Below are 16030 nucleotides of genomic sequence, written 5' to 3' on the forward strand. Positions count from 1 at the left end.
TCTTTTATTTTATACAATCGTTAAGTCTTTTGAGGTGAGGCTTGTAGTCAAGATTCATAGTCGTGTATCTGGGTCGAATCCCACACTTGACGTTGATTTCATCCAGAAGGACACCGAATTTTGAGCATGATATTGTAAATTGCATTGAGACTAGATTTAGATCAAAGTAAGAAAATCCGATCCACCTTTTGAACCCAGAGGGAACAACCAGTACAACACGGACAGAGAAGATATCATAAGGAAAGAGGCCGTCAATAAGACACAACGCAACCACAAAGCCGAACAAAGGAAAATGTTTTTGGTATTTTGGTGTTTCAAAAGGTTGCGAACTAGCACACTTGGCACTCAGGAGATATATCAGAGGAAATAAATCAGAAAATTGTGCCGTCATCGAAAAAGTTCCTCCTTTTGCAGCGTGTACTGGCCTGAAGAATCTCCAATGTGGTCTCGAGTGTCCTCGTCACACCGATACTGGCGAGCTTCCGGACGCAAAATATGGTCGATTAGCCCTTGGTAGCTCTGTAGGCCGGTGCGTTGGGGTGCTCCTTGAGATGATGAAGTCGGAGATCCTTTTCCCTGAAGTAACCTTTCTTTCCAATTCGATTGCAGCCTGAGATGGTGCAAGGGAATGGACTCTCGTTGTGCTCCTCACGCATGTGCCTCGTGTATGCCGACTGAGATGCGAAAGGCTTGTTGTCCTCTGCATTCTCGGATTTGGCGAATGCTTCGTTGCGGTAGAAGGCACAATCTGCATGGGAACAGACTGGAAACGTCACCCTGAAGGAATCAGGCTCAGTCTCAAGATGGTGATAGTTCCTCATATGCTGTAGGAGATGGTCTTTACGTCTGAAACCATCTGCTCCGCGATGGCGCTTGCAGTAAGTACACGGATACTCGGGTTTGCTCCTAGATAGAGAATCAAGATGCCGATGTAGTACATCGCGTCTGGAGAAGAAGACCCCACACTGACAGCCGTACGGCTGATGGAGGTGTTCTTCAGCGTGGCGGATCAAGGCAGCATTGGAGCGCGAGGACATCCCGCATTCAGCACAGTCATTTGGGCTGTCGGGATTGATACGGCCGTGGCCATTCAGGTGGGGTCGTCGCTGATGAGCATCTCGTTCTCGATGGGTCAAGAAACTTTGATCGCAACCAGAAGCGCTGCATGCCCAGGCTAGGTGTCCAGTTTGTTTCGCATGGTTGTTGAGGACATAGGCTCCCCAACCGTACACGCTCCAACTGTACGCGATCCCAAAGACTTTTTCACAGATATGACATTTGTAGATGCTGCACGTATGAGTTTAGTAGACCACACATATGGGAGGGTTTCAAGGCATGTGCTTACTTGTTCTGTTTCGCGGATGGACCTTCCATGTGATGCGGAGATACTTGGGCATTCTCGGAAGGAGAAGGAGACAAGGCTGGCATGTCTTCTGTGGTGTCGAGTCTGCTGCACCCTTTTTGTTAGCAATCACTAAAAAAAAAAACTTACCTGTCAAGATCCATGCTAGGCAGCATCGGATCGTAACAGGCATCGAGCAGGTCAACTTGTGACCAGTCATAGTCCTCGCTGCGGACTTGGTGTGGTGGTTCAGACATGGTGGAGGAGAAAGCGGCGTGAGGTAAAGTGCGGCAGCTGGCAGATTCTGGTGAGAGAAACGCAAAAGTTGACGGCCAGTAAGTAGCTGGGTGCACTGGAGACCTTATCATCGCACGAGAGAAATCCAAGGCCGCTTGAACACTGGCTTGTGAGGTGGCTTGCATCATCTGGTCCGAGAGCTCGCCCTGTTTTGCCGGGCAAAAGAAGTGAGGCTGTCGGACATGAAGCGGTCAAGAATCAAGGCAATACGGTTGGCTGCTGTACTTTGAGAAAATGCAAGCTTGAGGTAGAAAAAGGGCGACAGATGGTCGCACTTGCGCCCTTCTAGCCGATGGGAGGCTTTGAGACTGGAATACCTACCAGGAAATGCTTCAATAACCTCGACATCTCCTTGTCACCACTTGTTACCACAAACTTATTTCTATCAATATAACATGACGATGCACCCCTATTCTTGTTTTACAGCGTTTACTGGTTTGGAAGATGGCAACATCTGGTTGTCACATCTTTGTGTGTGTACAATCAATAAGGAAGTACGTTGGATATTTACAACGATCTGAAGAAAATATGACCTAAAAATAATACATATTCGGAGAGACAGCATAGCAAATAAGAGACAAACGTCTGTGATTCCTCTTGAGCAGAAGTCGACCATGCTTGTGATACTGCGAAATGCCCAAGGTCCTGTGGGATCCGCTGTTTCTATGGACCTCAATAATCGGAGGGAAGCTAGCATATGATCCAAAGATGTGGATTTAGCTTTATTTGACACGGCTTTGATAACTAAAATCTTTGCTTATCTGTAGAGCTGAGACATTGCACAAGCTCGAGGAACGCGTCCGAAAGCTAGAAGGATTGTGATCAAAGCTCAGAGAGCCTCAGGCGTGTACTCGCGGATGACGCTATATAGGACCTTAGGACCTTGCTTGATAGATGACCTCACGAAGAAGTTCATGGAGCAATAGATTCTTGTTACACTGCAGGATCTTCGGAGGAGTAACTAGAATGGGACACCAAGGAGGAGTGCCAATGAAACCCAATTGATGTGGAAGCAGAAGCAATGAAGTTTGAATTCATAAAGTGGCAAGCTCCTACTTGGAGAACATATTGCGCAGCCAACAGTACAATGATTTGGTCTGGAGAATTCCGAACTCCATAGACTGGAATGAAAGCCACTTAAGGCCTAATATTAATATCTCGACAATAAGCTGCAATAAGCAGCGAATCCAGAACACCGATGTTGAGCGTACTCAACATCCCGTCTCATGATCCAAATGCAACATGCCGAAACGCCGTCTTGCTTCATCACTCATGGCTCATGCCCAATCCCCCATATTAACTCACATGTGCAACCTCCGCTTCCTTCCCCTTTGCACCATCATGACCATTCGTATGTGTATGTTCCTTTGTACTATGACCCAAACTCAGAATCTTCTGCAACCCTTTTCTGATTCCGGTAGCAGGGCCTCCCCTCTTCTCGGCGTCCTTTTCTTTCTCATTTGCTTTAACCGTTTCCTTGACCTCTTTCTCGTGCTTCTCGACTCCGAACAAGCTTGCAATGCTCATCTTCCTCCCCTTTTTCTTCTGTTCCGGGACGGTCGGTTTCGGTGGCCACTCTCCATCACGTTTCCACCCTTGTACACAGCTTCTCGTGACGTCCTTGAGATTCATGGGACAGCTTGGTGTTAGGGCTTGAACCACAACTTTATCGTAAATCGTGTTGTAAGCTGCAGGTAAGATAGAAGCTCGCATGGCATTTTCAGGCGGAATGATTGATGGTGCTACTGGAACTTCAATCTCGTCCTCCCACTCATCATCTTCGTCGTGCTCGATTGCCGTGGAACTGCCGCCGTCTTCACTTGACATTGAAGCTCTTTGAGCAGGCTTCACACCCGAAAAGCCCGACTTAGACCGGGAAACTCGCCGTGCACCAGTCCATGCATCTCTTCGTGCAACGAAGCAGCGAAGACCGTCGTTCCATGATATCTCCTCCGCTAAACGCTTCTTTCGTCGACGTTTGCGCTCCATCTGAGTCTTCTTTATGGTCATTCCAACGCCATCTGGACTCTCGAATCGAAAAGGGCTACTTTTGCTCGTGGGAGAAGGCGTATCTGGACTTGATGTAGCAGCTGGTATGCTCGGCTCTCCGTCGCTCTCACTCGCATTGCTCAGCCATTCGTCCCTGTCTTTCCAATTCCCTTGCAGTATAGCTTCATCGAGTTGCTCCGGCTCTCGCTCGGGGGACGACTCGTCGGATTTGGGCTCTGGTCGTGGCCATTCCCACATCCAGTCCTGCCTGACCCTGTCCATGAGGAATTTCTTCACCGCTTCCTTCTGCTTTGCGCGATCTTTGCTTGTCAGGTCGGCCTCGTAGTCCGTTAGTGCATTTGTGTTTGCATAATTGCGCCGTCTATGCAATACGTTCGCTGGATTCTGGTGACCAAATATCATCCTGTCTTCATGGGCGTCTGTTGTTCGGTCCCCAGACTTGTGCGACGTAGAGATGGCGTTTGAGGATGTATTGTGATTTTCGGATTCAATGGCAGATTGAGGGTCGACGTGAGTGGTCGCCGTCGTGGAATTTGTATGTGAATTGACTCGAGAAGGAGGAGGGGTAGCGTCACGAGGGCTTGGTGGTACGATAGAAAGTGGTGGTGCGACTATGGCAAGGTCAATTTGCGGTCTCGAAAATGAAGCCACCGTCATTCTGTATCTTCCCTGCAGAGTCATTGGGCGGTATACCTGGATCGTGATTGTGATCGTCTCCCACATTCACCTGCAGTGCCTCGGTGGGGTCAGTCGAAGGCGAAGGGTCATGTGCCGACGAGGACGTCGTTACAGCAGCCACAGGAACTCCATTCGCAGCCGAATCATGCGAAGTATATTGACGATTGAGCAGAGGAGAGGGAGAGGAGGGATGCTGGGCGTCGGGCGAGCGAGGTCGTAGTGCATCCTGCTCTGATTCCAAAAGGGAGATGGAGTTCGGCGCGATGGCTTTAGTGGCACACGACAAGACGGCAGGCGCGATTGGAGAATCTGCCGGGTCCAGATGGACTGCAGACGAAGCTTGAGACATGTCTCATAGCCATCAAGTCTGGGGGGAAAAGACCGGTGAGGAGAAGAAAAGGAAGATATAGACAGAAAAGGAGGACGCCGTGGGGTTACAGTATCTTCACGTATATGTATATGTGGGATGTGTGGATTTCTCACATTGGCGACGGGCGGTGTCGACTCGGAAATTTCTCAGCAAGCAAGATACGCATCCTTGTCCATGTCCATGCCCATGTCCGTCCTTCCCTTGTCTGAAGATCCGGTGCCAAGAACTCGCCAGATGCTTTTTGCTCCCGTCCCGAGCAATCCGGGGCAAGGCGCAGGAGGAGCCGAGAGAACCGATTTTCTCATCTCTTACAGTAATGCTTCGTTTTCCTTATGACTGTCCTTCACTGGCGGGTACGGAAATATTTTCCGCCGAGAACCGCTTCACCTGCCTCAGGACTAGCCGAGTTACGACAAGCAATTCAACTATTATGTCAGAGCCAGCTGCAAAGCTCTCTCGCCAAGGATGGGACGAAAAGACTTGGTTGGAACTTTTCTTGTACTGCATCATTACTTATAACCATGGAGCCGTGATTTATTGTCGGAGTCACCATTACTTTGGGAATTCAAGGAGGGATTTCCAAGCTCACTCATTGACCGATACACATACCTGGGCCGATATTACCTTCTGCACAAGTGTAGTTTCGGGGAAACAGGAGTATGGTGCCAGGAAGTCCTGAGGAAACACCTTTTCTCAAGATGGAGACATTGACCCCAAAAGTCTTCATCATCAGCATGGTAAGTGGCGTCTTAGACCGATTAATCAACCCATTCCCTTAGAAGACTGAGCTGAATAAGCTTAGTTCAAGAATGAGGCTGAAATATGGCAATCAGCACCCGACAGACTCGATGTCAAAGTCAACTTGATCCATATCCCAGGCTTGTGGAAAGAGTATCCTAAAATTTATTGTTCAAAGGATGCGGATGTCTGCCAAGTCGTCACAGGCGAAGGATGCGAGCCTCTCCTTTCTGTACCCATATACCTACTGACAAGCGACCAGTAATAAATGCTGCTTTGACCATATCAGCTCTCGTTGCCTCTCCACTGCTCGACCTCAGTAAAACATACTTCCTGATCGCTGGAGTAGCAGGCATCAATCCTAAAATGGGCACCGTGGGCAGTGTTGTTCTGTCGAGATATGCCGTTCAGGTCGATCTTCAATACGAATTTGACTCTAGGGAGATTCCAACAGGTTGGAAGACAGGATATGTTCCCCAAGGAGCAAATAATCCTACTGAAGCTCCAAAATTCATTTATGGGACTGAAGTCTATGAACTCAATAGCAAACTGAGGAAACTGGCCAAAGGCTTTGCTGAAAGAGCAACATTATCCGACTCTGAAGCTGCCCAGGCTTTTCGAAGTCGGTATTCCGGCCCATCCAGCAATGTTTTTGAAGCCGCGACCAAATCTCCAAGTATATCGGAGGGAGATGTGCTATCAGCCAATACATTTTTCCATGGCCATCTGCTTTGTGAAGCATTTGAAGAAACATGTCGCTCTTTCACAAATGGCAAAGGGAGCTACTATGTGACAGCCCAAGAAGACAATGGAACTTTAGCTGCCTTACATAGAGGTGCTGTATCGAAGAAGCTTGACTTCTCACGCATTATCATACTTCGGACAGGTTGTAACTTCGACCGTCCTCCCCCAGCAGAGTTTTCCGAAATGCCTCTGCATTCTAGCCATGGTGGCTTTGAGATCGCGATAGAGAACTTGTACAGTTCTGGTATAGAGATTGTGGAAGGCATATTGTTGGGCTGGCAAGAGACATTTGAGGCGGGCATAGTACCGGACAACTATGTTGGAGACGTTTTGGGACAATCAGGTGGACGTCCCGACAAATTATCCGAGAATTAGAGAAAGTCCCGACTGTCAAACAGTAATCGCGATCGAAGACATAGAGATCCTGAAAGTATACTCAACCTAGCTTCATTCATCGATCAGGTACGGATTGTGATACTATAAAACGTAATAATGTATCACACGACTGCTCCCGGAGAGCAGCCTGGAGGAGCACACGCGATATTGCTTATCCTGCTTATATTGTTTTGATCGTAGTAGACATATGAAATAAATGTTGGTATATCGAGGTCTGGTTGTAACAAGCCATAAATATATTGTAGTATATTGTAGTTGTTGAAGTCCCACGTCGACTTGAGATGTTGAGTCGGATCGGCTGCGCGCCAAGACATCGTCACTGTTGTACCCCAAAACCGGAGAGCTCCAGCACCACAGAAACATGCGCCGCCGAACGAAACACCCGTGACACGAATACTATTCCACTATTTCATGGCTCGACAGCTCCGATGATACTGCGGTCCAGCTCTGGAACGAAATCTATTGAAGCTGGCGTATCGTAGCCATGCTCTCCGCCTTCACAGCTCGACCTATTGTTGAGCTCAGGCAACGGGACAAGTTCAAGATTGAATCTATCCTAGCATATGGTCTGCACGTCTTGCCCGACCTTTGATGCATACTGATATGATACAGGCGATCGACTACTTGTTGGTTTGAGTACAGGAAGTCTGCGGGTATACCGAGTGAACGAGATACCAGAGGACAAGAAGCAAAATGGGTCTGCGAAGACCGATGACAAACCCCCCTCTCGACCAAACTCTTCTGCCGGAACGAAACCCGTTGATCTTCTGCGGGAAGTAGAGAAATTTTCGACTCGAGGTATTGAACAGCTCGCGATCATAAAAGAAGCCAATGTCCTGATCTCTCTCTCGAATTATTACATCTCCATTCACGACTTGCAATCCTACAGCCTGCAAGAGCAATTGTCGAAGACCAAAAATGCAACCACGTTTGCTGTTACCTCCAACATTGTGAAGGATTCTGCCACGGGTATACCTGAGATCATATCACGGCTAGCAGTAGCTGTCAAGAGGAGACTATTATTATGGTCATGGCACGAATCCGAGTTGGAGCCGGATATGAACGAGATCACATTGACGGAAGCTATCAGAACTTTGACCTGGGCGTCTGCGACAAAGATCATATGTGGTATGAATTCGGGATATGTGATTGTGGACGTCATCAGCCAGGAGATTGAAGATATTGTTGGACCAGGAGCCATTGGCGGGGCAGCTGGTGCCCAAGGAGGACGCTTTGGAGGAGTTGGATCTGCCAGCATGGGATACATGGGTCTGGGAAGCTATATACCGAAACCGTTAGCCAGCAGACTTGCAGACGGGGAGCTCTTGCTAGCTAAGGACATCAACACTCTTTTTGTGACCTCAGCTGGAAAGCCACTGGAGAAGAGACAAATCCCATGGCAACAAGCGCCAGATGCCATCGGGTACTCTTATCCCTACATTCTGGCCCTACAGTCTCCGTCCCAGGGTTCGCTGGAGGTCAGAAATCCAGATACTTTGTCCTTGTTACAGTCAATACCGTTACCGAATGCAAAGCAATTGCATTTCCCTCCACCAACAGTCAGCTTGGCCCATGCTGGTAAAGGCTTCCATGTCGCAAGTGAACGTTGCATATGGCGGATGGGAGCCACAGACTACGATTCTCAGGTTGACGAGCTTGTGGAGAAGGAGAAGTATGACGAGGCGATCAGCATATTGAACATGCTTGAGGATGCTTTGTTGAAAAACAAGGAGGAAAGGCTTCGAGAAATCAAGATCCTCAAAGCTCAAGCACTTTTTGATGAACGCAAATACCAAGATGCCGTCGACATTTTCATGGCCAAGGATGTCCAAGCACCTCCAGAGCGAGTAATCAAACTCTTCCCCAGAATCATTGCCGGTGACTTATCTATTATCAACGAAAGCGCTCCAGATCTTGATTCTGAAAGCGACGATGCCAAAGATGCTAAAGAGGCTCAATATGGAGATAAGTCAGAGAATGGCGAGACTGGTAAAGACATTGGGTCGCCAAAGCCAGCTGGAGTAGCCAAATTGCTTAAGACCCACAACAAAACGGCTTCCGACACTTCCTCTATTCGTTCTTTTATGAGACTGGATGGAGGCGAGTCCGAAGCCGGTAGCAGTTCAAGGCCTGTTGAAGACGGCCCATTGGAAGGGAAGGATCTCATTACTGCCGTCTTGGCGCTTTCTGGATTCTTGGTACAAGCCCGAAACAGAATGAAAGCCTTCATAGATGCAGAGACAGGCAAACTGAAGCCAGTCGAGCAGGACAGCCAAAATGGGTCATCACAGCATGCTTTCGAATCACTTCTCACCGCCCCGGCGACCGACGCTGAGAAAGACAGAGAAGCAAAGTTGCGAGATACTGCTAAACTCATCGATACAACCCTATTCCGAGCTTATATGCTTGCACGACCAACATTGGCAGCATCGCTGTTCCGCATTCCCAACTTCTGTGATCCAGATGTTGTCAACGACAAATTGTTAGAAAATGGTCGATACAACGACCTTGTTGACTTCTTCCATGGCAAGAAGCTGCATCGTCCTGCACTTGAGCTATTGAAACGATTTGGCACCTCGGAGGGTGAGGATGATGGTCCAGCAGCTCTTCATGGCCCTCAGCGGACAGTAGGCTATCTTCAAAATTTGCCGCCAGAAATGATTGACCTGATACTTGAATTTGCCGAATGGCCACTGAGAGCAGACCCAACTCTTGGCATGGAAGTCTTTTTGGCAGATACTGAGAATGCTGAGACTCTTCCGCGAGACAAGGTGGTTGGTTTCCTACAAGATATAGACCTGGGTCTGGAGGTCAAGTATCTAGAACATGTGATCAACGAGCTCAACGACTTGACGCCAGAATTTCACAATCGGCTCGTAGAAGCGTATATACAGCGACTAAGGACCAGAGAAGACAGGGACACGGATACTTGGAGGTCATTAATGGGTGGACTGACTTCGTTCTTGAGATCGAGCACACAATACTCACTCTCGAGAGCCTTTGGATTGATACCTAGGGATGGTAGGTTCCGTACCCTGCGTTGAAAATATACCATTGACACTATTTGCAGATGCCGATTTCTATGAGGCACAGGCCGTTGTTTTGAGTAACATGGGCCAACACAAGCAAGCGCTAGAAATTTACGTCTTCAAGATTCAGGATTTTGCTAAGGCGGAAGAGTACGTCTCCATTCGGTGTCGCTTTGCATAGACTAATAGAGATTAGGTACTGCAACCGTATCCACCTGACACAAGACTCTGCTGTGGCATCACCCATTCAGTTGAGACGTGGATCGCAGCACATGTCCGACCAAGAAGATTCCAACCCCTCGATATATCACACTCTCCTATCGCTGTATCTTACACCCCCACCACCCCACGAGCCGAACTGGGCACCTGCTCTCGACCTGCTCTCGAAACATGGATCCCGTCTCCCAGCCTTCTCGACGCTCAACCTCATACCGACGTCCCTTCCCGTTGCATCACTAGAATCCTACTTCCGGGGCCGAATTCGAGCAGCAAACTCGATCGTCAACGAAACCCGAGTCGTGGCCGGCCTCCGCAAAAGTGAAGTAGTGTCCTCCCAAGCGGCCCTCTTACTTGGTGATGGAGCGCCTGGCGGTCAAGCCGGCAGAAATAGAAGAGTCGTAGTGTCGGACGAGCGTGTCTGCGGCGTGTGTCACAAACGACTTGGTGGAAGCGTAATTGCCGTATTGCCAGACAACGAGGTTGTGCATTACGGATGCTTGAATAGAGCGACTGGCCAACCGGGAAGCAGGACTGGGCATATAAGAGCGGGGTCTTGGAGCCGTGCGTAAACCAGATAGCCGGCTCGTTGTAAGAAAGTAGAAGGAGGAACATGAGGAGACCGTTCCGTTCATACATAGCGCGGAGTTCTGCTGCTGGTGTTCTCTTTCGTGTATATATGGCAGCGAAGCCGTGTAATCAGAGATTCAATGCATCTAACGAGGATTCAATCTTCTTCGACGACCTCTTCTCCGTAGTTGTCTTCTTCTTTAGACTCGTCCACTCCTTTGGCCTTTGATCTTGAGGTCCCATTCGCTGAGGCTTCGCGTGCTTTATCTTCTTCCATTCGCGAGGTGAGGTCGGTGTTGATATCATCTTGGAGGTCGGCAACTGCGGCTTTGAGGGAGGAGAGGTAGGCAGTTCGGTCTTTGGGAGCTGTCGTTGCTGGAGTTGGGAGCTTGGTCGTATGCGTGAAGGGTGCGTTTGTGGGTGAGTTGTAGGTCGCGGAGAGAATCTGATGGGTTCGTGATGAGTTACTGGAGGGTTTGGAGTCTGCCATTGTAGTTGAAGTTTGGAATTATGTCGCTGAGGAGGAGCAGTTTACCTTGATAGTGGATGTCGTTGGTGGGGTTGATGGAAAGAATGTTTTGAGTTATGATGCCCCGCGTACGGCAGCCTGCTTAAACCTCAACCGCTTAAAGCAGGTTTCTGCTTGGTGAAGATCATTCAAAGTCTTTCGATACTTGGGATAATCAAATACTTTGCAATATATGGTCTTATAGAGTTTTATGAGCCTAGAAAATTGTATTACCCATGAGAGCCCAAGATCATGAAAGCAGCTTGGGACATTAGTTAGATAGGGTTGTCTTAATTAGACTCGACATATCTCACGGGTTCAAGTACCACCCTTTCCATTCTGACCTTCAAATGCTTGGTACTATCCTAATGTGTTGCTGCTGTACAAAGATAGTGAAAGATTGAAGGTTGACTCTAACCCGACTTCCTTGCTCTACAGTTCATATATTTAGGTGTATAATCCATGATGACAGCTTTCTTAGCTTTTTATATACGTCAGTCACACTTCGAGAAATGGAAGAGTTTCCATAGTAAATATTCCACTGAAAAAGGAGTATTCTGAGACTCAAAATTGAATCAGTGGTAAGAAATGGGACAGCAGCATTGTCTAGGGACCTTGGCAGATATTTCCGTCGTTGCCCCGGGTAGTCTGATGCAGATACACCGTATGATCTTTTGGACAAGGGAGAGCAAGGTCTGAAAATGACCCTGACCGACGAAGAATGAATTCGAGGAATTAGTATGAAAAGGAAGTGAAGAATACATAATTACAAGGCTACGTAGATAATACAGAATGCTAGGTAAGGGGGAAATAAAGAAAGGGAGTGAGTAACAGGGAGGGACTAGGAGACGAAGTACTAGTAGATATGTCATATCTTAGTGAGTGCAGTTTTAGTGGAACGACGGGACATCGATGTTAACATCTTGACGCCAACTTCTTCGTCTCCTCCTCCTCTTCTTCTTCCATTCTACAACCTACTCCGTCAGTACAACTCCATCTCCGTGGATGCTGCTTCTGCGAGGAGAATCATGCCCTCGAGAGCTCTTTCAGCAGCTTTGAACAATCCTCGCAACACCTCAACCTCGAATGCCCACCTCCAACCCTTCAGGCTGAGTTGACAGCCCAGCAAGGCTGCTATCAACCCCCACCACACCGCCGATCAACCCAAGTTATGTGAAACACAGTGCATTTCACAGCCCAGCAACCATGTCGCAGCACTTCCAGCCCGCAGGGACACCTCAACCAACTCGAGTACCAGGGAGCTTTTCACCCATGGTTGCGCAATCAGCCTCCTCGCGACCTCCTCTGCGACGAGTGGAATCCTCATCTTCTGAAGACTCAACACCTCTCACCATCAATAAACCTAGAACGGCAGCTCCTGTACGACTGCAGAATGCGCCGACCCCTCCACGCCCATTGTACGCCTCCAACGCAAACTCCAGTACGAGCAGCCTGCAGAACTTCTCTCGTCCTACAATCAATACCGTACAGGCCAGATCCGACCTACCGCTGAGAAATGCATCCCCGTTGAGTACTGCGCCCAAGACTTCCATCAGCGACCACTACCGCGGCGGGCACGGGAGGAAACATTCCCAGACCCAAGGGTCTTTCGAACCGTATCTACCTACAGCTGCCGCATCGAACTTGGGTAGTATGGCAAACCTTAATACTGGACTGAGCGCGAGCCAAATCGCTGCCCAAGCCGCGATGCAGCATCAAACACACACTAGACAACGCTCTCAAACAGTCCCCACTCCCCAAGCGGATGCTGCATCGAACAATTCTGGAAGTCGAAGACCATCAAGAGGGCCGACGAGTCCTCCTCTGCTGAGTCTCACTGAAGCGTCGGGTCCAAGAGAGAATAGCTTTGGAGGTCAAATATATCAGAATGGATTGCTGGGAGGATCTCATGGAAACGCTGCTCAAACGGCTGCCAATTTAGTATTTCCCAAGTCTCCGAATACCTCACCAGGACTTCCGCCATCAGACCACGATTCACAACTTCGCATGCAACCGGACAAACCAATTAAGACAGAGAAATCCAAAGTTAAGCTGTTCTCCCGGCCTGGCAAAATAGGAATAAGTAAAGATAAAGAGGCAAAAGCCGGCGCGCTGCCCAGTCCTAGTAAGATGGCCTCATACACACTAGCGTCCCTCCAGCGAAACAATTTTAGTACCAACAGTTTAGCAGATAGCATGTCGAGCGCAGCAAGTATGTACAGCATGGCGAACTCCTCCTCGGCCACGATTCGGGCAGTTGATACTCCACCGGAAAAGGACAAAGAGAAGAAGCACCACTTCTTATCGAGACAGAAGCATAAATTGAGCAGTAAAGAAGATCACCATCTCCCACTATCCTCAGCTGCGAGCAACTCGAAACCAGTCGATCCAAGTGCACCAAGCAGTCTATACAATTTCAGTCTGCCACCGAGTCCAGGTCCCACAAGTACAAGTTTTGCGAAGAGTATGAGTGGATTGGATTTGAGGCATGGAGGCAGGGCATTGAGGGAGAAGAAAAAAGAAGAGAAGTCAGATGCTTTGAGGGAGAGTGAGCTTTCGTACCAGAACAGTAATGACTGGCCAGGTCCATCCAGTCTAGGCTCTGCAGGCGGAGCTTCCTATCTTGGATCAGGTGCTGGGAGTTATGGATACCCTTCTAGTATATATGGTGCTGAAGGAGCAGATTTGAGCAAGTATGGATTGAATAATATGGGTGTTGATGATGCTTGGCCGTTTTTGAAGGCAAAGTTACTGGTGATCTTTGAGGGAGAGGATCTCAGATTGCCGGTCGAGGAGCTCAATCGGCTTGTCACGTAGGTCCTTTGCCTATGTTCCCTGTGCTGTGGACTGACGTAAATAGAACTCATATCCAACGTTGCATACAAAAGCGCGCCCCCAGTATCATTGTCGAGGATCTTCGAGATCTCCTTGCCACAGGTTTCAGTTCTCTCGACCAAATGCTACATCGCACACCCGATGATCGTCTTATTCCACACTTAGTAGAGATGTGGCTCTTTACATTTACCTCTATTCTACCATATATGCAGGCCGTCTTTCTTCCCCTGGACTTGGAATTCTCGGGTCATGGACCACTCATGACATCCGAGCAGGCCCGTGACTTCTGGGGTGCTTTACCATCTTCTTCGAAAGATTTGAATGGCAACATTCCCGCAAGTCAAGCCCTCGAGGTTCGCCGCATAGTCTTGACGGCATATCGAGATACTGTTATCCTTCCTCGATTTGATACGCTGAAAACAATCTTCTCACGGCTATCCCTGGACTCGATATCGTTGTCGCTGCCAGCAGCTGATATTCTTTCAACCTCGCCAGATTCCTTCTCTGGTGGTCGTCCCTCCACCGCGATGTCTCTAGACCCAGCACATGCATCATATGGTTCCCACACTACAACTCTTCTTGGATCTGGCAGCTCAGGTGATGGAAGTGGTAACAGAAGCCGAGCAATAAGCAATGTATCTTATGGCTCTGAGCCGTCTGCCTCCTCAGGTTTGGGTATTGCAGGTCTTCCACCACCTCCGCAAAGACCATTCACGCCATCCTCTACACATCCACAACATCCGTTGAACAGAGGACAAAGAGCACAGACAGTCGAAGACAGCGGAAAGCAACTCACTGAGACAGTAGGTAGAATGCTCCAGTGTATGAGTGTCCTTGCTTCCGTCGGTGTTGATGGAGGTGGGGATGAGAGCAACCAGAAGAAGATGGAGGAGCTCACCAGAGGACTAAAACTGAACTGGCTAGGCAGAGGACGAATGGGAAGAGATAGACGAGGTCTAGTGGGTGCACGGGTTCCCTTTGTTGGAGGGAACTCGAGGGTTGAAGGGACAGTGGCTTGATTTTATCTCCTCTGGCATAGCAGGATTACTGCATTGATGGATACTATGAATTGTATAACACGGAATTTCGGGGCGTTTCGGGCCAGGAGCGGGCCTAAGAGTAGGAAAGCCTCTTGGATATGTATGTTTTGTATGAGTATGGGCCAAAATAGGATGGGGATGAACAGGGTGTATAGTTGGAAATCTCCAGACACAATTGCATTGGGACTGACAACAGGATATGAACAATGCATTACTATGATATCGAAAATTGCTGTCATGGGTTGGGACATTGAATTGCCGTGACTTCAGCTTCTTGTTTTCACCCCGCCCGAAAAGTCTCTCTCAATCTTTCAGGCTCTACTGAACAATGCATGTGCAAGGGTATGTAATGAACAGACCTCATTGATATAATCTTACCTCGCTCTTTTACTATGAAAGGATGAGAAGTTATATTTCGTTCTTATTGTTCGGATTGAGATTTTGTCTTCGAGTCATGGCATTGTCGGACTATGTATTGAATATCAACATTGAGTAATTTGCTTTCTCCAACCGTTTCTCTGTCTATTGTTACTCTGCTCTTTGCACTTGGATCATATTGGCATCTTGATCAATGATTATCAATGCATCCGGACTCGGACTCATGTTTAAAAGACTCGTTAGCACTCCTCTTATCACCGAATTTATAACAGGACCGAACATTATGGGCATCGTAAGTCACATTAACAGGACAGACATTCACAAATCAATATGCAATAGAACTCCACCCAACACTCTCCTCGTCTTGGACTTTGTGACAACTTTTAACATTGATGCAGCGCTACTCCTGTATCTCCCCAAGCGCCATGTCCTAAATCCTGCCGTTTCATGCAAACCGGCATTTTTCGTATCTTTGCTTCCCAACACGGGTATAAGTCACACAGAAAGATTCCAATAACGCGACAGACGCCCCATATGACGAGTGAGCGAGGAAACGCCGACGCCTCTCATGACAGCAACCCAAACAATGATAATTTACAAGATTACGCCCTCCCTTCTGATATGCTGACAGACTGAAAGCCTCCCACCTTATACTATACCAGATAATGTAAAAATAATAATGGCATATCGTCGGCGCTACGCTGTACACGAACAACAAAATAGCACCTCGGTCGACTACCTTCAGCTTGGTAGAATTGCAACAGTCGACAAAAAAAAGCAAGGCACCAGCGAATCGGCTCGATTGTGGCGCGACTTCCTTCTGATCGACGCAAGCGGCGTCGACATTGTGGGGGTGCGACGAGACAAACTTCACATTTC

General features: G+C 48.4%; 6 protein-coding genes across 6 annotated transcripts; 3 read left to right on the forward strand and 3 right to left on the reverse strand.

The window, feature by feature from the left end:
- Window positions 1-131: 131 nt before the first annotated feature.
- Window positions 132-1651, reverse strand: LY89DRAFT_651228 (uncharacterized protein). The gene is made up of 2 exons (XM_018212145.1): window positions 1346-1651; window positions 132-1287 (listed from the first exon to the last, which is right to left on the reverse strand). The coding sequence occupies exons 1-2, from the start codon at window positions 1426-1428 to the stop codon at window positions 504-506; spliced, it is 867 nt and encodes a 288-aa protein (XP_018067501.1). The 5' UTR covers window positions 1429-1651; the 3' UTR covers window positions 132-503.
- Window positions 1652-2935: 1284 nt separating this feature from the next.
- On the reverse strand, window positions 2936-4051 carry LY89DRAFT_591203 (uncharacterized protein; the record flags this gene model as incomplete). Its single annotated transcript, XM_018209640.1, has 1 exon — window positions 2936-4051. The coding sequence occupies one exon, from the start codon at window positions 4049-4051 to the stop codon at window positions 2936-2938; it is 1116 nt and encodes a 371-aa protein (XP_018067502.1).
- A 1144-nt stretch (window positions 4052-5195) lies between these two features.
- On the forward strand, window positions 5196-6645 carry LY89DRAFT_153307 (purine nucleoside permease). The gene is made up of 3 exons (XM_018205429.1): window positions 5196-5434; window positions 5500-5650; window positions 5698-6645. Exons 1-3 carry the CDS (start codon window positions 5357-5359, stop codon window positions 6552-6554), a joined length of 1086 nt encoding a protein of 361 aa, XP_018067503.1. The 5' UTR covers window positions 5196-5356; the 3' UTR covers window positions 6555-6645.
- A 414-nt stretch (window positions 6646-7059) lies between these two features.
- On the forward strand, window positions 7060-10392 carry LY89DRAFT_591238 (uncharacterized protein; the record flags this gene model as incomplete). Its single annotated transcript, XM_018209642.1, has 4 exons — window positions 7060-7141; window positions 7188-9596; window positions 9646-9754; window positions 9801-10392. The coding sequence occupies 4 exons, from the start codon at window positions 7060-7062 to the stop codon at window positions 10390-10392; spliced, it is 3192 nt and encodes a 1063-aa protein (XP_018067504.1).
- Window positions 10393-10470: 78 nt separating this feature from the next.
- LY89DRAFT_153390 (uncharacterized protein) lies at window positions 10471-11177 on the reverse strand. Its single transcript, XM_018205430.1, has one exon. The coding sequence runs from the start codon at window positions 10878-10880 to the stop codon at window positions 10548-10550; it is 333 nt and encodes a 110-aa protein (XP_018067505.1). The 5' UTR covers window positions 10881-11177; the 3' UTR covers window positions 10471-10547.
- Window positions 11178-12104: 927 nt separating this feature from the next.
- LY89DRAFT_737135 (HbrB-like protein) lies at window positions 12105-14752 on the forward strand (the record flags this gene model as incomplete). The annotated part of the gene is made up of 2 exons (XM_018220219.1): window positions 12105-13711; window positions 13759-14752. 2 exons carry the CDS (start codon window positions 12105-12107, stop codon window positions 14750-14752), a joined length of 2601 nt encoding a protein of 866 aa, XP_018067506.1.
- Between the last annotated feature and the right edge of the window lie 1278 nt (window positions 14753-16030).

This window comes from Mollisia scopiformis (genome assembly GCF_001500285.1).
Source record: "Mollisia scopiformis unplaced genomic scaffold LY89scaffold_19, whole genome shotgun sequence".
NCBI lineage: Eukaryota > Fungi > Ascomycota > Leotiomycetes > Helotiales > Mollisiaceae > Mollisia > Mollisia scopiformis.

Bases quoted from the DNA above. Each gene is read 5' to 3' on its own strand.
- LY89DRAFT_153390 (XM_018205430.1), bottom strand. From the start codon at position 10,880: ATGGCAGACTCCAAACCCTCCAGTAACTCATCACGAACCCATCAGATT.
- LY89DRAFT_153307 (XM_018205429.1), top strand. From the start codon at position 5,357: ATGGTGCCAGGAAGTCCTGAGGAAACACCTTTTCTCAAGATGGAGACA. The intron at 5,435-5,499 runs GTAAGTGGCGTC...GAATAAGCTTAG, and splicing joins AAGTCTTCATCATCAGCATG to TTCAAGAATGAGGCTGAAAT. The intron at 5,651-5,697 runs GCGAGCCTCTCC...ACAAGCGACCAG, and splicing joins AGTCGTCACAGGCGAAGGAT to TAATAAATGCTGCTTTGACC.
- LY89DRAFT_651228 (XM_018212145.1), bottom strand. From the start codon at position 1,428: ATGCCAGCCTTGTCTCCTTCTCCTTCCGAGAATGCCCAAGTATCTCCG. The intron at 1,288-1,345 runs GTAAGCACATGC...TCATACGTGCAG, and splicing joins CCATCCGCGAAACAGAACAA to CATCTACAAATGTCATATCT.